Source organism: Rhamphochromis sp. 'chilingali', assembly GCF_963969265.1.
Source record: "Rhamphochromis sp. 'chilingali' genome assembly, chromosome: 1".
NCBI lineage: Eukaryota > Metazoa > Chordata > Actinopteri > Cichliformes > Cichlidae > Rhamphochromis > Rhamphochromis sp. 'chilingali'.
This window is the reverse complement of record NC_137929.1, coordinates 24,288,266-24,308,622: the sequence shown is the minus strand read 5'-3', so window position 1 is coordinate 24,308,622 and position 20,357 is coordinate 24,288,266. Positions and strand designations below refer to the sequence as shown.

At 44.0% G+C, this 20,357-nt stretch overlaps 1 protein-coding gene and 1 long non-coding RNA gene across 2 annotated transcripts in view; one reads left to right on the top strand and one right to left on the bottom strand.

Moving 5' to 3' along the window:
- The window catches only part of efnb3b (ephrin-B3b), a 90,826-nt gene extending 87,031 nt beyond the window's left edge, over positions 1-3,795 (bottom strand). Inside the window, exon 1 of the mRNA XM_080879188.1 lies at positions 2,374-3,795. Within this exon, the coding sequence (XP_080735314.1) occupies positions 2,374-2,522 (149 nt within the window). The 5' untranslated portion in view covers positions 2,523-3,795. The remainder of the gene's footprint in view (positions 1-2,373) is intronic.
- Positions 3,796-13,653: 9,858 nt separating this feature from the next.
- Positions 13,654-18,508, top strand: LOC308395396. Its single transcript, XR_013971385.1, has 3 exons — positions 13,654-13,888; positions 14,140-14,193; positions 18,049-18,508. It is a non-coding gene; the product is annotated as an uncharacterized lncRNA (long non-coding RNA).
- The last annotated feature ends 1,849 nt before the right edge of the window (positions 18,509-20,357 follow it).

Below are 20,357 nucleotides of genomic sequence, written 5' to 3'. Positions count from 1 at the left end.
GGAACACTTAGCCAGCTCACAAATGATGTGGCACAGATGATAATTGCAAAAAAAACAAGGTGCCAATATCACAGTTTGCTAGGCTGGTATCAGTCCATACCTGCACTACTGATATTAGGCTGATATTAGAATTTATGCATCCCTGCAGAAAAAAAAGAGAAGCAGTGGATACTGAGGCGTGAGAAGGAGAGAATATAAGACAGAGGATGGAAGAAAAGATGGGAGGAGAGGTGGAGGGGAAGCTGCAAGTGGATGGTCCAAACTTCAAAGAGGCATACGCAGCAAAGGTCCAGAGGTTAACAATGTGACACCCCATTTACTACACAGACAAGATGTGAACCATACGTGTGCTCTGATTGCTGCAGCTTCTGCTTACTTTTCACCTCATTTCTGAAACCACCTGTGTGTGTGTGTGTGTCTTCCAGAAGCGTGTCCTTGGAAGAAGCAGACTATTTAGACAAGCAGCGGGCTCTTAACATATTTCAGCCCAGGGCCAAAACCTATTCTGCCCCGAGGCAGCTGATACTAGAGTACTGCTCATGTCACGTAGAGAGCAAGGAGAAACAAGTACACGACAGCATGAAAAAGGGCCAAGAAAATAAACTGGAGGAATGACTAAGCTGATTAACTATGAATAGTAAGCTTCGTGAATAAGCTTCATAGTATAAAAAGAAAAGGGCTTTTTGTATTTTGGATGGATATATGAGCGAGCAAATCTGTGGAAATGACAGCAGAGTGTGGCGTCAAAGCCACCGCCCGTCTAATTGCGAGCCGGGCCCATTCACTGAGCCCTAACACCCACCTAACACTAAACTCCATTAGGAGACAATAGCGTGGAATCACCTGTAAGGCTTCAAAAGCCCAGGCTGTGAGCTTCTCTGTGGAAATTACCCTCCCGTGTCCAACTCTACTCCCTGTTGGGCGAATCCACCCACTGCTGACAAAAAGCCCTCATTAAGGGCTTCATGCCTGGCTCCACAGCAGGGGCCCACGCACAGTCACATCTGTGGAGAAGTGGAGAAACTGGGCAGGACGTAGCCTCCAGCGCACGGACGCATTAAAAACCTGTTAGTCTCTGAAAAAGCCCCTGGCATGGGTGTGAGTTAAAGCTGTCTCGGGGGGGGGGGCCCGGTTGGCATAAGTGAGTCAATTTTCTCTTGTGTTTTTTTTTCTCCCTTCTATAAAGTGTACTTAGAAGAAACGGGAGCTATTCTGGAGCGGTGCTCCATGCTGATAGCCTGCACAGAAGTGTTTATCAAGCTGCAAAATATCATTGTTCCAATTTGCCAACAGAAATGTAGCTAGGATTTGCAGAAATGAATCTTTGTGTCACTGAAGGAAAAAAAAAAAACTCCCCTCTTTTCCCTTCCATACAAGCCGCCTTGTTATTCTCCACCTCCCCTCTTCCACCACCACCTCCTCCTCCTCACAGCCAGCAGGTCCATTCAGACACAGGGAAATTGGCAGAGGTGTGAGAAAAGTGGTGTCAGTCATTAAGGCTGGACAGCAGAGAGGTGTTTAAAATGGCATTTCCTCAGCTAATGCCTGACACCTTCTCCGTGAGGAAAAGGAGGAGGAAAGAAAATGCAAATGAGCTCGGGCAAAGTGTGCAGACTGGGTGTTTGACAGGCCTGAGGTCCAAAAGGAGGAAGGGAGTGCTACCCTGGACTTTAATCAAGGTCATCCAGCAACAGCAATTAGAGCATCACACAAGTCTTTATCATCCTACACACACAGCTTCCATCTACGGCCTTAGAGCTCACGGGGACTTTTAGAGGCGCTGCAGCTGGACCAGGAACAATAATCAGTGTGACAAATGCAGAGCAGTAGCATTTATCAGATCACAGTTTAGACTGAGCAAACAATACTGAGAGTGAATACAACAATGACGAAATAGTCTTATTTTTTTTCTTCTTTAGATACCGCAAAAAACTGTCCAAAAGGAACCCTGACTGAGAAAAATCAGCAGTGTCGGTAAGACGGGCAGTCTGCTGTAGGCCTGCACTCTGTTACGAATTTCTGACCTTATCCAACAGACGGTGATGAAGGTGCTTTTCTAAAGACACTCCAACAAGCTGTCAGAATGGCAGCCTTCACAGAAAAAAAAATCAATATTCCGAGTTAGGCCTGCACTTTGTGGTGAATTTCTGCCTTTATCCAACTTTATTTTCTTCTTTATCGCCTGTGTCATGTCGCATTACCGCTCAGCAGTGCACTCAGTTTCTTGCGTTCATAAAACGTTTCATGATTCTCCCGTCGCATGCAATGAAACCACAAAAAAATCAGTTTTCCCCAAGCATGCTTGGAGAACTTCAAGATCAACCCTACAATTAAGTCAGCCAGTGAAACTGTGAGGTCTGCGAGCGCTCTTACCTTTCGTTCAGGGAATTCCAGTAGATGGGCTCCAGGTTGCTGGCTGTCGTCCCCAGTAAATCCAGTAAGAATACCAGCAGGATCCCCAATCCATTCCCACTTCTTCGACACGCCATCTCAACCCTGACACCCAGCATATGCGGCCCCATTTAAAAGCAAGATCTTTTCTGCGGTTTCGATGCTGTTGCACACGAGGGGGGACTCTCTCAAAACAATAGATGCGCGGCTACAGCCGATCAGGCTATAGGTAGAAGACAGTCAAAGTGTGAAGCCAAAGCCCGCTCTGCACAACCTCATGGATCCGAAATGTGGCAGCTTGTAAGCGATCACAGCACACGCACTGAAATGTGCGAGGGGGAAAAGAAACTTGTTCAATCCGCGCGTCTGGGTGTCCAAAAAACGATTTCTGCGCGTCCACAGTTGCACTAATTCTGTGCCAATCCCATGACTTTCCTCGTTAATCTGTCCTTCCCTTTTATTTCTCCAAAAACTGCGCTCCTCGGCTGAAAGGTAACTCCACGGAATCAAAAATATTTAAAAGAAAAAATGATTGCCACCCAGCCTCTAACTCTGTAGCCTTTCGGTGCGCCCTGATTGTCTTTTTTTCCGAACAATGTTCCCTTGTTCTCTGTGCCGACTCTGTGCGATTTCTCTCCCATTACCTTGTTTCCTCGCAAGAATATCTAGCTTCCAGCATATCAGAGAGGAACCGGGGAAAAGAAATACTGTCAGTGTGGCAGAAGGGCGCAATCAAAACCAGGTCAAAAGTGTGAGGGTGAAACGTTTAAAATGGAAAAGATGTTACTCGTGTCCACAGCTCCATCCTCATAAAGACGTGTTGATGCTCGGCGGGTTCAGTCAGTGCGCGTTACAATCCTTAGTGGCCTCTTTATGGAATCAAAAGCAAACACACACGGGTTGTAAATCCTTAATAGACACGCTGAAAAATAATAATCATAAAAAAGATCCGAAATCGACGATAAATCCAAGAATCAATTCAAAGAAACTGAGAGGAATAAATCAAAGCGCTAGAAAAGCATCTCCACTCTAATAATGTCACACACAGGCCAACGTGAAAGTTTTGAAGTGATAGAAAGGAAAAAATAATATTAATAATAATAAGATGCGAGTTGTGAGCATCAGTCCCGGCTGGAAATTATCTGATGCGGCGCATCATTTGGAGAGCAGGACGCGTCGCTTCTCGGTCATGGAAAAGCGCTTCATTCGTTATCTCCTCCGTCTCTCTGCCTCAAAATCCCACTGCTTTGACTCGTCCTAACGCTCGCAGCACATTGACAGACCGACTGGCTTGTTTGAGAGGAGGAGGAGGAGAGAAAAAAGGGGCATGGATGAATGGAAAGGAGAAAAAAAATCCCCATCCTCCGACTGGCAGGCAGGGCGCACTGACGGAGCGCAATTCTTCCAGGCTTTGTCGGCGGGGGCGGTATCGAGTCCCTTTCAGCACCTCCTCTTTCCTCCTCCTTTTAGAGTCTCGGCCCCCCTTCTCCCCTCTCCTAACTCGGACCTTTGGACTCCCTGGCACTCTATTCTGCCTCCTTTCAAACGCCGAACAAGAACCCCCTCCACCACCACTAGCTCTCTAAATGCTCACCAACGTGCGCCCCTGAAAGTGACGAAAGAGCAAGAGCGCCCTCAATGTATTGACTAAGCATCACATGTGGCACTGAGGCAGGATCGTATTGGAAAAACACAATCCAGATGCAGTTTTACAAGGATTTTTCATTCAAATGTCCCCGCAAAGCTACTTCCTACAGGAGTGATTACTCCAGACGCAAAGCGCCTCACAGAACAGCAGGAGCTCGCGCTATGAGGCCTCGTGGATACATAAAGCAAAGTTACAGCACTGTTTCAGGGATGAAGTTGAAAACAGGAACTTGCACCGAAATGTCTCCTTAGAGAGAATTATGATATCTCGCATGATCACTGGGCCGGCCTCACCTCGCTACATCTGCGCAGTGTAAGGGAAAAGAATCCGCTCTCCTTGTGTGGGAGGACAGAGCAGAGTCTCAGCAGCTTCAAAGCGGGCAGCTGAGCTTGATGGGTTGCAGGACGATCCGGGTGGCAGGACCCGCTGAGGGCCACACACACACACACACACACCAGTGTTTACGGTGGGGCCCTCAGCCTCCCCACTCATCCACGGCAACAAGCCTGAGACTGGACTGTCAAAGCTGTGCCTGTGCTGCCACCAAGTGGTAGATAGAGCGCATGAGCCTTAGGGGAAGACTGACTAATTCTTTAATCCCCCAATGTGACAGCCCCTTTAGCAGTGCATTATAAAGCATTATTGGATTTTGGTGTTTGACAAAGAGTAGATGATAAAAAAAAATCACACTTTCCCGCTCTCTGTTGCATTATTTGAAAATAAAGAAAGAAATAAAAAGCACAGTTATTGCAGTAGTTTGGAATGCCAGCTTTTACTGGAATAAAGTGACAAGAACGGATCAATATTCTTTCTTTGTTTCACACCTACATACATGACATGACATCTGCATGAAGAATTCCCCCTAGTCCATGCATGACTTCCTGTTCCACCATCTGTAGCCGAGTGCAGTAGAGCTGCTGATACCTGAGAGGAAGAGATTCTGTAATATCTTTTATTGAAAATATTTCACTTCACAAAAACAAAGAGGAAGAAAACTCTACGCACCCCTGAACACGCTCTGCCATTCCTGCACAGCCGGGGAGGAGAAAGGAAATGAAAGTGGGAGAGAAACAGAGGAAAGCAAGAATGAGGGCAGCGACTTATGGGAAAGTTGTGGCTCAGCAGACTTCAATTCAGTGTCATGCTCAAGGGCACTGCAGCACATCAGCTGAGTGAACCTCCAGGCGATCAAACCGAGGGTCCGCAGGCAGCCGGGGATACTCGGAAAGACAGAAGTGCAGACGTTTCCCTCTGCAGTGCGAAATTACAGCGTGCTTTCTTACGAGGATTGTAATTGCAGGGTTATGAGAGCCAAACAAGAAACAAATGCAGCAGAGAGATTTTATAGAGCTGGTCAGAGACACAGAATGAAAAAAAAAGAAAAGAAAAGAGAGCAGAGATGGAGCTGTTTCTGTTGCACTGACCTCCAGAAACCTTGGCAGGGCACACGACAAAGCTAAATGTAGTGGAGGAAGATAGACTGGTTCAGAGACAACAGCAGTTCAGAGGTGGAGCTGGCACGAAAAACAAACCTTCTGCTCTGTCTGGGAATCTATCTGTGTGGGTAAACTGGCGGGCTTGTGGCTCTCTCGCTCTATTTTTGAGTGGAAGATGACTCGGTTAAAAAAAAAAACTGCAGAGCTATAAGACACCACCTACATCAGATCTGCCATGTTGCTGAATAACAGAATGTACTTTCTGGAGATGTATTCATCTGCTTAATATACACTCAGAGCTGCGATGTTGGTGTTTATTAGTGTTCATTTATTCAGGCTGACCTCATTTACTGCACCGACCTTCAACTCTTCTTCGCAACCACATCTTCTCCCCGGTGACTCTGCCGCAGCTGCCAGACTTCACCACAGACACACACACATGCATACACCCACATAGCACACATAATGTGCTATACACGCATTTACACAAAATGACGCGTGAGCATCAACATAAGCAATTACACCAAGTGCATGGTTGACATTATGCATGCAGTGGAAGGTTAGGGATATACACACACATACACAAACACACAAACCAAGCGCAGACACCCACGGTGGCAGCAATACAAAGACCTCAGACAGGAAAACATGCACCCTGATGGGAATGAAATTCACACCAAGGGTGGTACTGATATGTGTGTGTGTCTGCGTGTGTGTGTGCACGAGGATGTGGGTTGTTGTCAGAGCATGGCACCCTCTTCCTGCCTTGCAGATGATAGATCTCAGCTCCTTTTTCCTTCAGCATCCGTCTATCCCTGTGAGCTTCCCTCTCTCGTGCTCTCTCTCTCTCTCTCTCTCACACACACACACACACACACACACACACACACACACACACACACACACACACACACACACACCCTCTCGTCTCCTTGTGACAGAGAGAACGAGACATGGGCTGGAGGGGGATTAAGTAAGGGCAAGGGAGGGGTTGTGCAACATGTGATGAGCAGATCACACGTACCGATGGCACTGACTCTGGATCCGTTAAAAAAAATTGCACCTGACAGCCGACTTCTCCCACACCTACTTGCATTCGCATACTTAAGCAGTGTCCATGTGTTTTTCTCACTTTAGTTCAAACTAAGAACATTTTTCCAACTTCTAATTGACCTAAATTGAGTTCCAATGCAAATAGCTTTCAAATTAAAGGCTTTTTTAGGCAGAGGTGTTTCTAGGATCCTTAAATGTGGTGCACAGGTAAGTGGTTCAGATATATGTGTATGTGCATGTGGTAAAAGTGATGCTGTCTCACACCTTCTCTGCCATACGTCCACCTTTTCAAAGTGAAGGTGTTAGATAGTAGTTGCAAGAACAAGTGCTTTGAGGGCACATTTTTGGTGTTATTTAACATCCATCCATCCATTCATCATCCATCCATCCATCCATCCATCCATCCATCCATCCATTCATCCATCCATCCATCCATCCATCCATCCATCCATTCATCATCCATCCATCCATCCATCCATCCATCCATTCATCCATCCATCCATCCATCCATCCATCCATCCATCCATCCATCCATCCATTCATCCGTCCATCCATCCATCCATCCATCCATCCATCCATCCATCCATTCATCCGTCCATCCATCCATCCATCCATCCATCCATCCATCCATCCATCCATTCATCCGTCCATCCATTCATCCATCCATCCATCCATCCATCCATCCATCCATCCATCCATCCATTCATCATCCATCCATCCATCCATCCATCCATCCATTCATCCATCCATCCATCCATCCATCCATCCATCCATCCATCCATCCATCCACTTCCTTCCAGTTATCCAGTCCAGGGTCACAGGGTGACCGGATCCTATTCCAGCTGTTATTTAACATGATACAGTTATATTTACAATGTTGCATTAGAAGGAAAAGACAGGGAATCCGGCCCGCTTTGTCCCCTAATTACCACCCATGGTTGCCATAAAACGACATAATTATTGGCTGGGGGGGTGTTTTATGCCCTCACCTCATTTTTCATGTAAGATTAAACTTGATTTTTCCAGCGCTGTTGGACATCATCCTCCCATAGCGCAGGGAAATAGAGCTGAAAACATTTCTCTCTGTCTTTTCTGAGATTTGTTCGAAACGACACTCCTAAATCTCACTCTCTCGTCCCCCAGCGCCCACTCTGAACTTGCAAGTCTGGTTTTTTTTTCATCACTTTCAACTGGGGAGGGATCAAAGCCGTCGAGCGGGAGGTCCTGGATGGCTGGACGAAAATAAAAAGCAGTCATTCACATCGGACACCTGAGACCATCCTTGAACAGGGACATGCATGACCGCCTGTTATCACAGGACCCTCAAATCTTCGTCTGGGTTATGCGACGGCAAACTAAAATGTCTCTTTGACAGCTGAGCGACTCCATCCACCGGGGAAAGGTGAGACGTGTGGATGAAAGGTTCGGGAAACACAGAGTAGATCTTATTCATGGATCTTTGCCAGGAAATAGGTACAAAGTGATGCACTGATGTCGTATACAACTGAATGTTAGGGTGGAAAAAAAAATCATCTAAGTAATAAGTAGTAAACCGTGTAGCAAATGTGGCTTTCAAGTCTTTGGCTGTGACCTTGCTTTGCGACCCTCTACAAACTGAACACACAGAAACCTCGGAGTATTTAAGACTTTCTCCTCAAAACGTCTCATTTGATGTGCAGAGTCCCAAACCCCAGAGGATCTCAGAGGCAAAATAAGCGAAGATTAAAGAAGAGTGACAAAAAGTTGCATGAAAACTTTAAATAACTTCTTGTATACCTGATCGGGGTAGCCACATCTCCTAATGCTGAGCTTTACTCTTTGCTAAAGTTTCAAGTTGTTTAGTGTGCCTCTTGCACGCTCCCATCATCCCTGCATAACCTTTTTTTTAAAATACGCACACACTATAAAAGCCCTTGAACCTAACACACCTACTGTATTCTCAGCTGTAAACACATCTCAGAATGAAACCAGGTGAAGCTGTGGAGCATGAGGTTCAGTGGGTCAGTAGTAAAATATCAAGGCTGGCCTAAACTTTGCACCAACTTAAGTGAAAAAGTCTGATTTTCCAGATTTCTCTTGCTGTCCTTTAAAAACATCTGTGAACCACATGCACTGGTATTGTAATTCAACCCACTGATCACTGCTCCGCTTCCTTTAAGGTTCTGCCGTGTGCAGACCCCTGTTACAGGGTCCGCATCTCCTGGATTCAGTCTTTTTCCCGGGACTTGACGAGAGAAACAAAAAGTGTTGCCAGGGAATATTTCCAGCCTTAGCCTTAAAATATTACCTGACCTGGTCCCTCGTGAGGTGCAGGCTACCCAGAGTGTCATCCGAGAGGATTTTCACAATCTTTGTGAGGAACTTTGTTGCTTTCCTCATGTGGACAGTCGCTCTGCGTGTCTCTGTCTCCCCTCTCTCGCCTGCCTTTTCATTTTATCAGTAAGACACCTCTTTGCCCCTCCTAATCTCCTCCTCCATCTGTCTCCTCAGCCCCTCGCAGAGCTCTTCTGACCCATCGCCACCTGCTTCCTCTCCACTGATGCCGCCGACTCTGATAAACCTCCCCTTCGGTCACTGTGCAGCGGGGGAGTAAGAGAGGGAGGGCTGTTATGAAAGGGTGCAGGGAATGGACAGGCAGGAGGACAAGAGTTGTCATGCTTGCAGCCTGAGGGCAGGTAGGATGATTTTAGGCCCTGCTTCTCTACCTTTCCCCAGAGTGCAATTACGCAGGCAATTACTCTCCCTGGGCGATGCACAGCCGCTAAACCGCCAAGATCACATCCAATCTGCGAGAGCCGACTGGGATACTGGATGCTTAATGTACTTCAATAGGCTCACCCTCATGATAACAAGCTACAAAGATGGCTGGGGGGGGGGGGGGGGGGGGGATGTGTGGAGGATGAGGAGATGATGAGGTGAAGGGTAGGGACAGTAGAAGCGCACGTGCTCAGTTGATATGTATGAGGGCTTACATATCCGTGAGAAAAATATCAATGCAGAGCCTCTCGTCTCTGCTTGTCAGCGACTGTAGAATACGATGATATGACACATCTTTACTCTGCATTAATCTTCCTAGCAATTTCAGATGGATATCCATGCGTGTGTGCCTCCACATCTGGAGTGAATAGAAGGAGATCAGGCTCCGGAGTGAAATGAAACCTCTGGTGCTGTGCTTTTCCCCCAGCTTCAGAGCATGTGCAGGAGTGCAGGTGCCAATTATTTTCACATCTAATGTAAACCAGAGAACAAGGACACGTCAATCACAGCTGCAGCCTTTTGGAATGGAAATGGGATGTATTCATAGGAACACCGCTATTTTGGCGGCTGATGAAATGTGGGTTGGTTGGGATTTCTAAAAATATCCCAGTGGATTCAAGTTTTGTAAGGAAAACCTCAAGTCGTCTGAACTTCAGACTGGTCCGTCCATAATGAGCAGAAATTGTGGCGATGTGAAAATGGAAAACTATTACTGACTGTGAACAATAAGGTGTTTCAATTTTTGAGTCATGCTCATGAAAACATTTATTACTCTGGAATGTCACTCATATCCTAACCAGTGTTAACAGAAGAAGCCATTGATGATTTGCAGGCAGGCAGCCAGGCACTAACAACACATTGACGAACAAGGTGTGCTGCCATGTGAGCTCTTTTGTGACTCTGCAGTCTAATGCTAATCAAGCAAGAATTGCTGGGCCTAAAAACAATAAATGGAGCAAATTTGGAAGTGTCCAAAATTGCAGCTCCACTAATAGCCACTTGTGGTTGGCTCCAAAAGTGAGTCAGTCCCCATAGACACCCACCTTAAAATGTTCAACGTTAGAAAAATAAACCTCTTTAGAGCCTTTTACTAAAAGTCTTTCTGAAATGAAACGAGCAGTACTACATTTATCACATATTTGGTACAATAGTTGAAAAAGATCCCGAGCCAGCCTTCCTGATCGCATTACTCAGTCTGTTGGTGTTACCAGCTTCAATTCTGCTCCCTCAGCACACAAAATACAGTGTACTTTCCACATTTTAGTGATAGAAAATCTCCATCATTTTGCATCACATATTGATGGATCTCAGCTTCTTTTGTAAATGAAACCTGCTCGCTTCCTTTTTGTTCGCGGCCTCTATTGGTTTGCTGGTTCAGCTTGTTGTTGATGTGGATTCCCAGGATAAACTCGCCCTTCCTGAAGTTAGTCACCATTTCTTTGATCTTATTTATTTACAAGTACATGAATCCTCCCAGACCACTCCACAAAATCATCCATGAATACTCTGTACTCCTCCTCATGCCCATTATTTAAACATCCAACCACTGCAGGATCATCAGATTGTTTTTGTAGGTGGCATGAGTTATACTGAGGTTTGCAGGCTGAACAGCAATGGTGACAGCACAGTTGTCTGTGGAGCTCTTTACTACACACCAAATCAAACAGAGCACTGTCCAGGCTCAGACACTGTAACCTGTGTCAGTTAGTAAGTCATCCAGTGATTATGATTTTGGTTAGAGCTAATTCTTCCTTTCATAACAACTATATGAGGTGCTAAAGTTTTTTTAGAAATCACTATTTAAGGTTTAAAGCTATATACAATAGCGCTGTGGCTCATTAACGATAAAGTGGATACCGATACAGGGCGCTAGCTGTTTGCTAGCACTCACCTTTGCTAACATTAGTCAATAAACTGTCTTTGTCTTTTAGTGCATTTGTTATCAATTTATCTATCAGGTAATATGTAATATGTAAATACTTGAAATTCAAGTATCTTTTTTACCAAATGTGAGCACTAATTGGCAGGAATCTCTGTCAGTACATGCTATAGATGCACCTTGCTAACCAAGCTCGCTAGCTTAGCTCTTGGCTTAGCACTCCTTCTCTTCCAAAATGTTCAAATCTAATGTGGTAACATGACCATTATAATCTGTATAGTAATATTTATTAATATTAGTGCCTGTGGTACTTCTTCATTATGTATTTTGTTGTGAGTCAAATAAAATTCTGTCGTGGAAAAATGGTGGCCATTAAGTTGTGCACAGAAAGTGACATGTGAAGCAATGAAAACGGAGAACGTAACATCATATTTGCATGTGGGGATGATGAAATTAATACATATGAAAATAAAAAGAACTGGAATTTGTAATAAATGTTTTTTACAGACATAGAGATGTTATTAATACATATATACATACATATGCTAAGATTTTGGGGCATATTAGCATGCCAGTATTTGCTAAACTGCCCTAAACTGTAAAGGTTAGAATGATACTAAATTTTACCACCCTTTCCCTGCTCTGTTTCCATCTAGTACTCAGCTTTATCTAAGGTTTAAAGCTATGTCTTGCCCTCCATGTCATACCTGGTATTTCAGGACCAATTTGATAACTGGTTAGCTAAATATTTGCAGTCAGTAGCCATTTCTTCACCTTTCTAGTTGCACGAAAAGACCGTATTTACTGTCAGCACAGCCAAGTCGGTGAAGAATCAATTTAGCAAGGTTCAAAAACGCATTGTCACCTTACTTTTTGGTGGTACATCCCAGCTACAAATCTTTTGCCATTGCTCACATTAAATGGGGTTAATATATATTTGAATACTTTGCACTTACATTTGTTACAAAGCCTGAACTGTAGACTGTACCAAACAATGTGGGGGCTGTTGAAGTGTCGCGGATAATCTATTAACTCGAAGAAAACTCGATGGAACAACAGCATGCGGCTGCTGTGTCAGAGCAGGGTCAGAGTGAAGCCCTGTGCTAAGCGCCTGCCAAATACATTCAAAGTGTCTGAGAGATAAAGGAGGCGTCCCTTTGACATTTTAAGAAATGCCATGTATGACAACCTCTAAAAGCTACAGGAAATCTGTTCCCTCTGCTTCATGTTCTTAAAAAGCTCTTTTCCTTTTAAAGGCAGCATGAGAGTGACAAACCAGAGAGCAGTCTAGACATTTTAGCATCTCCAGCTTCAGAGACGTGTATGCTCCTCTTTTTTTCCTCCATGCTAATTCAACCGGGGGTCACACGGCTGAGTGTTTGCTTGAGTGCCTCACTGTGGGATTAGGAGATTCAACAGGCAGACAGCCATTTGAATAATTGTTTTCAAATGTCTTTCTTAATATCGAGATCCCATTACTTACTATTCGCCACACTCCCTAGCGATGAGCGCCGGAGCTTTGTGTGTATGTATGTGTGCGTGTGTCTAATGGAAGGCACTTATGCGAGGCCATGGAGACTCGCTCAGGATGCCACATAAATGGAGGCTCAGAACACAGAAACACAGAACACTTGATGTGGATTGGCTCATTAGCTGCACAAGTGGAAAGACTACACTGACTGCAGCCACCTTGGGATGAAGATAACGGCTTTGCTGTCAACTGCGGGACAGCGCTGAGGTTTGGCCAACACGGCTTCAAGGAGCACAGCAGCATAGATACCATTTGTAGTGACATATATTTAGAATTTAGTCAGTGTTCTGAGTTGCTTCCAGAATATCAGCCCTAATAGAGCACATAAGCCTCCAAAGATTGATTTAATAATGGGACTGCCTCACTGAAAACCACTGCATTTAATATTAAATCAATATGCAATTTGTGGTTTTAGCCCAAGGGCAGAATGTTCTGACCATGAAAATAAAAATGTATTGGCTAATTATTAAACCGACCTGAAAAATAAACAAGGTAGTCAAGAAAAAAAAGATGATAATCCTTAAAAAAACAAAAAAAAAATCCATCTGTATTAAATTAATCTCAATTCAATTAGCAAATAACAACATAGTTCATATCAGGGCACTTTACTGAGGTGACGACCTCACATAATCACAGAGAGAAACTCCATGACTGCCTTCGAGGAAGCACTTGGCAACAATGCGGGATGGAAAAATGAAGGAAATTAATCCAATTTGTAGCTAGCCTTGAATATTGTAGAATCACTCCACAGCAGTGGCGTCGTTAGGCCTATTTTAGGGGTGCTGAAGCCTCCCTAAAATATTCTTAAGCCCCCCTAAATAATTTGGTGGGGTTTTTTTTTTTTTTTTTTTTTTTTTTTTACTTATTCGATTTTTTTTTTACAGAACTTGCAGACAAATTCAATATAAAGATGCAGGAATATGAGTCTAAAGAAATAATAATATAAACCTGTCGCTATTCACACAAATATGATCATAACTCGGTTGGTCCCTTTCGCTTTACATTGTTAAGGTAGCGTCAGTGCTTCGTTATCCAATCCCTTCCAGTTGTTCACAGGGGACATCCACATGACTGAAAATCCAGTCCTCGTTTTCACTGCTACTTTACACTCCGCTCGTATACACCTGCAGAAACACTAGCGTGCATGTGGCAAACGGCAAGAAATCATGGATATACGCAAGTTTTTCAAGAAAGTAAGTCTTCATCACTGGCTGGTAGTAACAATTAGTTAGCTCCAGCTAACAGCAGAGAGTCCCATGTAAATAATGAACCAGGTGCTCCCCATTTTGTAAATAAAAACCTGGCTAGCGCACTAAGTTAAATTGTTAGCATAATGTTAATTTCTGTCACTCGTTTTAGCTCTGAAAAATCCAGCTGAGCTCATTCAGGTATGGTTATCATCAGTGGAAATAATAATAATCACTCCATCCCCATTAACCTGTAGGAGTCAGGGCAGAGGAGCACAGAGAGGCAGAGGGGAGAGACGTCTGCTGGAGAGGTGAGTCAAAGGATGGAGTCATTTGTGATGGAGACAGTCTGATTAGAATTTTATGGGACTCAATATGGATATGAAATATGAAACATTTCAGTCACGGTACAACATATAAGACCTGTTTAACTTGAGCTTTTATTTAGGAGAGTCAAGGTTAGAAAGTGGAGAGAGCAAAGAGATATATATATATATATAAGTCAAATTAGCCTGACTCACATATTTTTGAGGGTTCTATTTTAATATTACTTCAATTCAAGTAATTTAGTAATATTTTTCAGGGCTTTAAATTGCAACCATTTTAGTCACATGCGTGCTCAAAATATAATGTTTGTAACTTCAAAATATTTGGGAGCAACAAATTACTGTGGAGCGGGAGCAGAAGTCATGATATTAGCAATTTACATTACAATTCAGTATGTTTTAATGTATCTTGAAGGGTGAGGCAGAAGGAGTGGCTGAGGGAGAAAAAGGTCAACAGGCAAGTTCAAGTCAGAGAGAGCAAGGAGAGACAGAGGAGCTGCAGCAAATAGATCGAGAGGCAGAGGAAGATCAAGTTATTACAGAGAGAGGAGAGCAAACAGGCCAAGAGAGGGAAAATGATGAAGCAGCTGCAGCAACTCATTCTACTACAGGGTTTGATTTAGGTGACAAAGACACAGGGCCCAGACAGGTGAAGCTGAAGAGCTATCCACATGATACGTTTGGTACACAGAAGCGAGCATTTAACCACAGCTGGTTTGAAAAGCACAACTGGTTAGAATATTCAGTCAACCAGAGTGCAGCTTTCTGCTTCCCATGTAGAGTGTTTGGCAAAAACATCAAACATGATAGTTTGGTCAGTAGCGGTTGCAAGAACTGGAAGAAAGCTTTAGTCATCTTTGGCAAGCATGAGATGGCTGAAACACATAAGGACAGTGTTGTTACATGGAAAAGCTACCAGGGAACTAGCAAACAGGGAAACGTTGCACAGATGATAGCAACTGCAAATGTGAGTGAGATAGTCGAAAGAAGAGAGTATCTCAGACGAATTGTTGCAGTCACCTCTATGTTAGGGAGACAGGGACTCCCTTTTCGTGGTCATGATGAAGGTGAAGACAGCCCAAACAGAGGGAATTTTCTTGCGTGCATGGAGCTTTTGAAGGAGTTTGATGCTTTTCTTCAAAAACATAATCCCCCATCAAATGCACAGTATATCTCACCAACATCCCAGAATGACATGATTGACTGTTGTGCCCAGGAAGTTACTAGTGTCATTGTATCTGAAATGACAAAGTCTAAAGTCTATTCCATCATGGTGGATGAGGCAAGGGATAAAAAGGCAGAGCAGTTAGCTGTTTGTGTCAGGTACGTGTCAGAGGGGGCAGTGAAGGAGCGTTTCCTTGCACTTGCAGAGATAAAATCATTTGATGCCCAGTCCATTGCAAATGAGATTCAGCAGCAGATCCAAAACTATGGTCTTGCAGAGCTTAAGTGTGTAGCACAAACATATGATGGTGCAGCCGTTATGAGTGGCTCCACTGGAGGTGTACAAGCACATTTTAGAAGGCTCCATCCTGAGGCTATCTATGTGCATTGTTATGCTCATCAACTCAACCTGGTTTTGTGCAATACTTGCAAGGCTGTCCCAGAGGCTGTGGAGCTTTTCAGCTTGTTGGAGTGTGTGTATTATTTCTTCAGCACCTCCCTAGTCAATCATCATAAGTTCATGGAGACTCAGGCAAAGCTTGGATTGACAAAAACTGAGCTTGTGCAACTTTCAAACACTCGCTGGGCATGTCAGTTGCGATCAATCAGTGCAGTTCTTGAGACATTGCCTGCCATTTTGGAGTGCCTATCTGCAATTGGATCCCCCATAGCTGTTGGTCTCAGAGCAAAGCTCTACAAGTTCTCAGCAGTCTATGCACTACTGATGTTTCAGTCGATTCTGTCTGTAACCGAAGGACTCCACAAATTCCTGCAGAAAGAGACTTTAGACCTGGCAGAAGCTTTTATCTGCAAACAAGCTGTGTGTGACACACTTGAGGGCAAACACTCAGATGCATTTGCTACAGAGCTGTATGAGAAAACCAAGGCCCTGTGTAACACCCACAGTATCCCTGAACCAGGTGCCAAGACAAGGCACAAACAGAGGAAAATGGAGGATTTTGTCCTGGAGGCAACTGTGGGTTCACGCACTGAATTGAACAACTCAGACACATTGAAAAGAGAGTTACTTTTCCCTTGTGTGGATCGGATGGTTGGCGAGCTTGATCAAAGATTTTGCAGTGTAGATGCAGGGCTGCTAAAAGGCGTCCAGGCATGCAGTCCTAAATCTGAGAACTTCTTGAGTGAACCACACTTGAATGAACTTGCAAAGCACTACAGACTTGACCTGAAAAAAGAGGAGGTTCTGGTGGCCAGAAACTTTCTTACCCGGAAAACAGAGGCTGGATGTCCACCCAAAAATATGTTGTCTGTGTACAACCTCCTTGATTCAGACATGTTTCCCTCTCTGAAGGCAACCATCCAAGTTGCCCTAACAGTGCCTGTCAGCAGCTGCTCGTGTGAACGGTCCTTTAGTGCACTGCGTCGGCTGCACTCCTGGCTGCGTCAAACAATGGGTCAGAAAAGACTTCACAGTCTTGCAGTCATGTCTATTGAAAAAGACACGCTTCAGCATCTGAGTCACAACAGAGTGATTGACCGATTTGCCACTCTTAAAAACAGACGTCATTCTTTGATGCTTCCACCCACCAAGTAACTGGTGATTGCAGCCAGAAAAATGTACTTTTTTATTTTCAGTTTTTTTCTTGTTATTGATGCAGCAAACACATTTCCTCTGTTTTTTTGTTGTACTGTATTATAAAGCAGACTGAAATAAAACAATAGATCTATTGGTGGCCTAGGATGTTTAATCTGTCCAAAAAAGTAGGAAAACAATTTCTCAGTCTTTGTTTTCTGTTTGTGAAATTTTGTGCTCATTCACTACGTTCGTTCATGTCGTGTGCATCTCTTGGGGGCTAAGCCCCCCCTGTCCTTAAAACCTAGTGACACCCCTGCTCCACAGCACAATAGCACTGACTCAGGGGAGGTTCAAGGCCGATGACTGATGGCAAACAGCTGAGCTGTTAGATGATGCACTGTGGTTACCAAGTAATAGTTCATTTCTTATTTTGTGCAGAGCAGCTAGCATAGAGCCGCCTGCTGCTAGCAACAAGTTAGATAAGGGTGATAAGAGTGAGCCCAGCATTAAACCTGGAGGCTGAAAAACCTGAATAATGGCCCTGTGCTGGTGTCACCTTGCATAGATGTTGTGCTATGCAGAAGGGGATTGCGGGAATTCCACCTACATAGAGGCTGCAGAGACAAACTTGCATAATGTTGACTAAAACACCAACAGAGCATTGAGTGCAGTGAGGCTGCAGGTATGTGACGTGTCGAAAAGCTGACTGTAACAGAAGAGAGCTACAGCAGAGTTCATGAGAAGCACAGAGAGTGACAGAAGCAGAGTTTTAATTGTTTTCAAATCTCAGTTTTTATTCACAGCAATGACCTTATTTGCATTATCATGACTTCAGAACCTCATACAGTATTTGCTTCACCTTGTTTTTCACACTGCCCCCTGGTGGCAGTACACAGCTTCAACATGAACATGTACAGTTTTTTGCATTTTTGCTCATGTACAGACTTTCACATTTGAGTCATGCTGCATTTCCTCCTTTGAGTTGCTCTACCAGCCCTTTACTGCAACCACCTTCTGCCCTTGCTTATATCTGATTATGCCAAAGGACTTTTCTACTCTATTTGAGCATCCAAAGCGCTTCGTACAAGAACTTTTCTACGCTTAAGTGCTTTCTGTGTAACATTTATACATATTCACAGTGTGATGGATACACCAGAGAGCAACTTGGGGTTCAGCAACTTGTCCAAGGATACTTTGGCTAGAACAGCCAGGGATGAAACCACCAACTATCTGCTCAAAAGTTGTTCTGTTCATCTGGATGTAGCATTTTCAGTGGGAGAGTTGATTGAACAGAATCAACTTTTGGGCATTTACTTACCTGGATGGAGCATGCATCAAGACACCAACTATCTGATTGGTGGATGACCCGCCTCCTGGTCCGTCTCCTAATCAGGTGACGGAATCGCCCACTGAAGAATATCCCATTTATTTCTTATTTTCTTGGCCTGATATTGCACTTAAAACAACAGTTTGAATTATTTTCAGGCATTATGCTGGCTTCATTCATCGTGAAATAGCAAGGAAACCTCATGATGCCATGAGACTGGTCATCAGTCAGTAGTCCAGTTAATTCTGAGCCTCTGTAAATGGTGGCCTATGTGTAAGAGTGTCTGTAAAACCCCATGAATTAAAGCCGAAAAGCTACACTTCAGTCACATCTGGATTGTTTGATTTAAACAACATATCTGTGGCGATGTACCGAGGCAAATGTTCTCTTAGTCTAACAATATATAGACCTACAGCTGCTTATGTTAAGATGGGTTACTTGCTCCCTTTTGCATTTAGAAGCCTAATTTTAGCCACTGTTGATATTTAAAATTCAGACACGGCTGGAGATGATTCAATAAGTTCTGTTTACTGCACATAATGAAAAACTCTCATCTGCTCACAAAAGGTCTCATAGCTCAGGACGGATATAAAGCTCTGGGAAGTGTCCAGATTGACTACAGGCTGATTCGATTTAGCCTTCAGTCGCCGGTGTTATAACCACTTTCTGTCCTGATAGCAAAGAGCAAACACTCAGCTCACAGTCAGTGCAGCAACTTCAATACGGCTCTCATTTCGGAGATTCAAGTCTTTTGTCAATACTTTGCATCTCCTCCTTTATTTCAAATGACAGCCTCAGCCTCACACACACAGGATAGCAGTGTTTTCTGGAGACGTGCCTCGCCTCTCTTCACAGACACTTTTTTTTCAGCTGTTCTTTACTGCAGGGGTTGCGTTGCTCGAACTTTCTCTTTAAATATAAACCCGAAGGCGTTGTGTTGGATCCAAGTCAGGCGACAAACTTGCTCAGGTCATAGTTCTCGCTTTTTTCTTCTTTAGAAACTGGTGTGTGATTTTGGCAGCGTGCTTTGGATCGTTTTCACGCAGCAATATCCCTCCTCTGCCAGGCTTCTGGAGACTGCGAGCCATCTTGTTTGCCAGTATTTTGGTTTATCCACAGGCATTCACGGTGCCGTCTATAAATGTCAACCGTCTGCACTCCTACAAGGCCGTATCATCATCACACCCCCACCTCTGTGCAGTCACCGCGGTGGTCCCAGCCAGGCTGTTCCATCTACCCGAATGTAAACATCTGATCCATTTATCATGTTCTTTAGCGAAGTTTTAGCCTGCAGTTTGGTGCCAAAGATCAATCAGGTCATTTTTTCCCCTTTTTTCAAAGCTTGACATTATGCGATGTCCTTCGCAAATGTCTGAGCTGTCACACAAATTCAGATTTCCATTGATAACCCCGGTGCCAAGTCTGTAGCACTCGCCCATCTGTTTTCAGAGCTAGACTGTTCAAGTAGTGCAGCACTGTCTGTGGCATTTCAAGAGGACAGCCACAGTGGCTCTGATTAGTGGTGCTGTGGCTCGTTCTGTAGCTCCTGATTTCTACTGCAAATGTTTCTGCTGATTTCCAGCAGGGCACTGACCTCTCTTAATGCTTTTCCATCCTTCTTAAGTCTCACAATTAGATTTTTTAAAATTCCTCTGGCAGTTCTTTTCAAAGTAGAGGAATAATGCAGACATGCACCGCTTATAGAAAGATCTAGTAAAGTACTCATGGGCAGGTATTGTGAGGTATTATCTTAATTAACGGCAATTTGAATGGCCAAAAGAAAAAACCCTGCATACTTCAAATCACTAATAAAATCTGATAACGTTTGCCCAAACAGGAGGATTTAAAGGTTTTAAAGGACTTTGTTTTCCCCTGAAGATGATGTTTTCCACCATGTTTGCTGCGAGCGAATCCTGCCGTGACTCAGGATCCTCTCTCTCACAGAAATTAGCAAAAGTTCTGGTCACAGGACGGTTTTGCTGTCCACTTTGGTATATGTATGGTCTGTGTTTTTCATTGCATTACATTAACACTGCACACTAACTCCAGTTATATGCTGTGCACCAAAGGTGTAGATTTCAAGGTGGGTGCAGGAGTATCTAAACTCATGCAATCATTCTC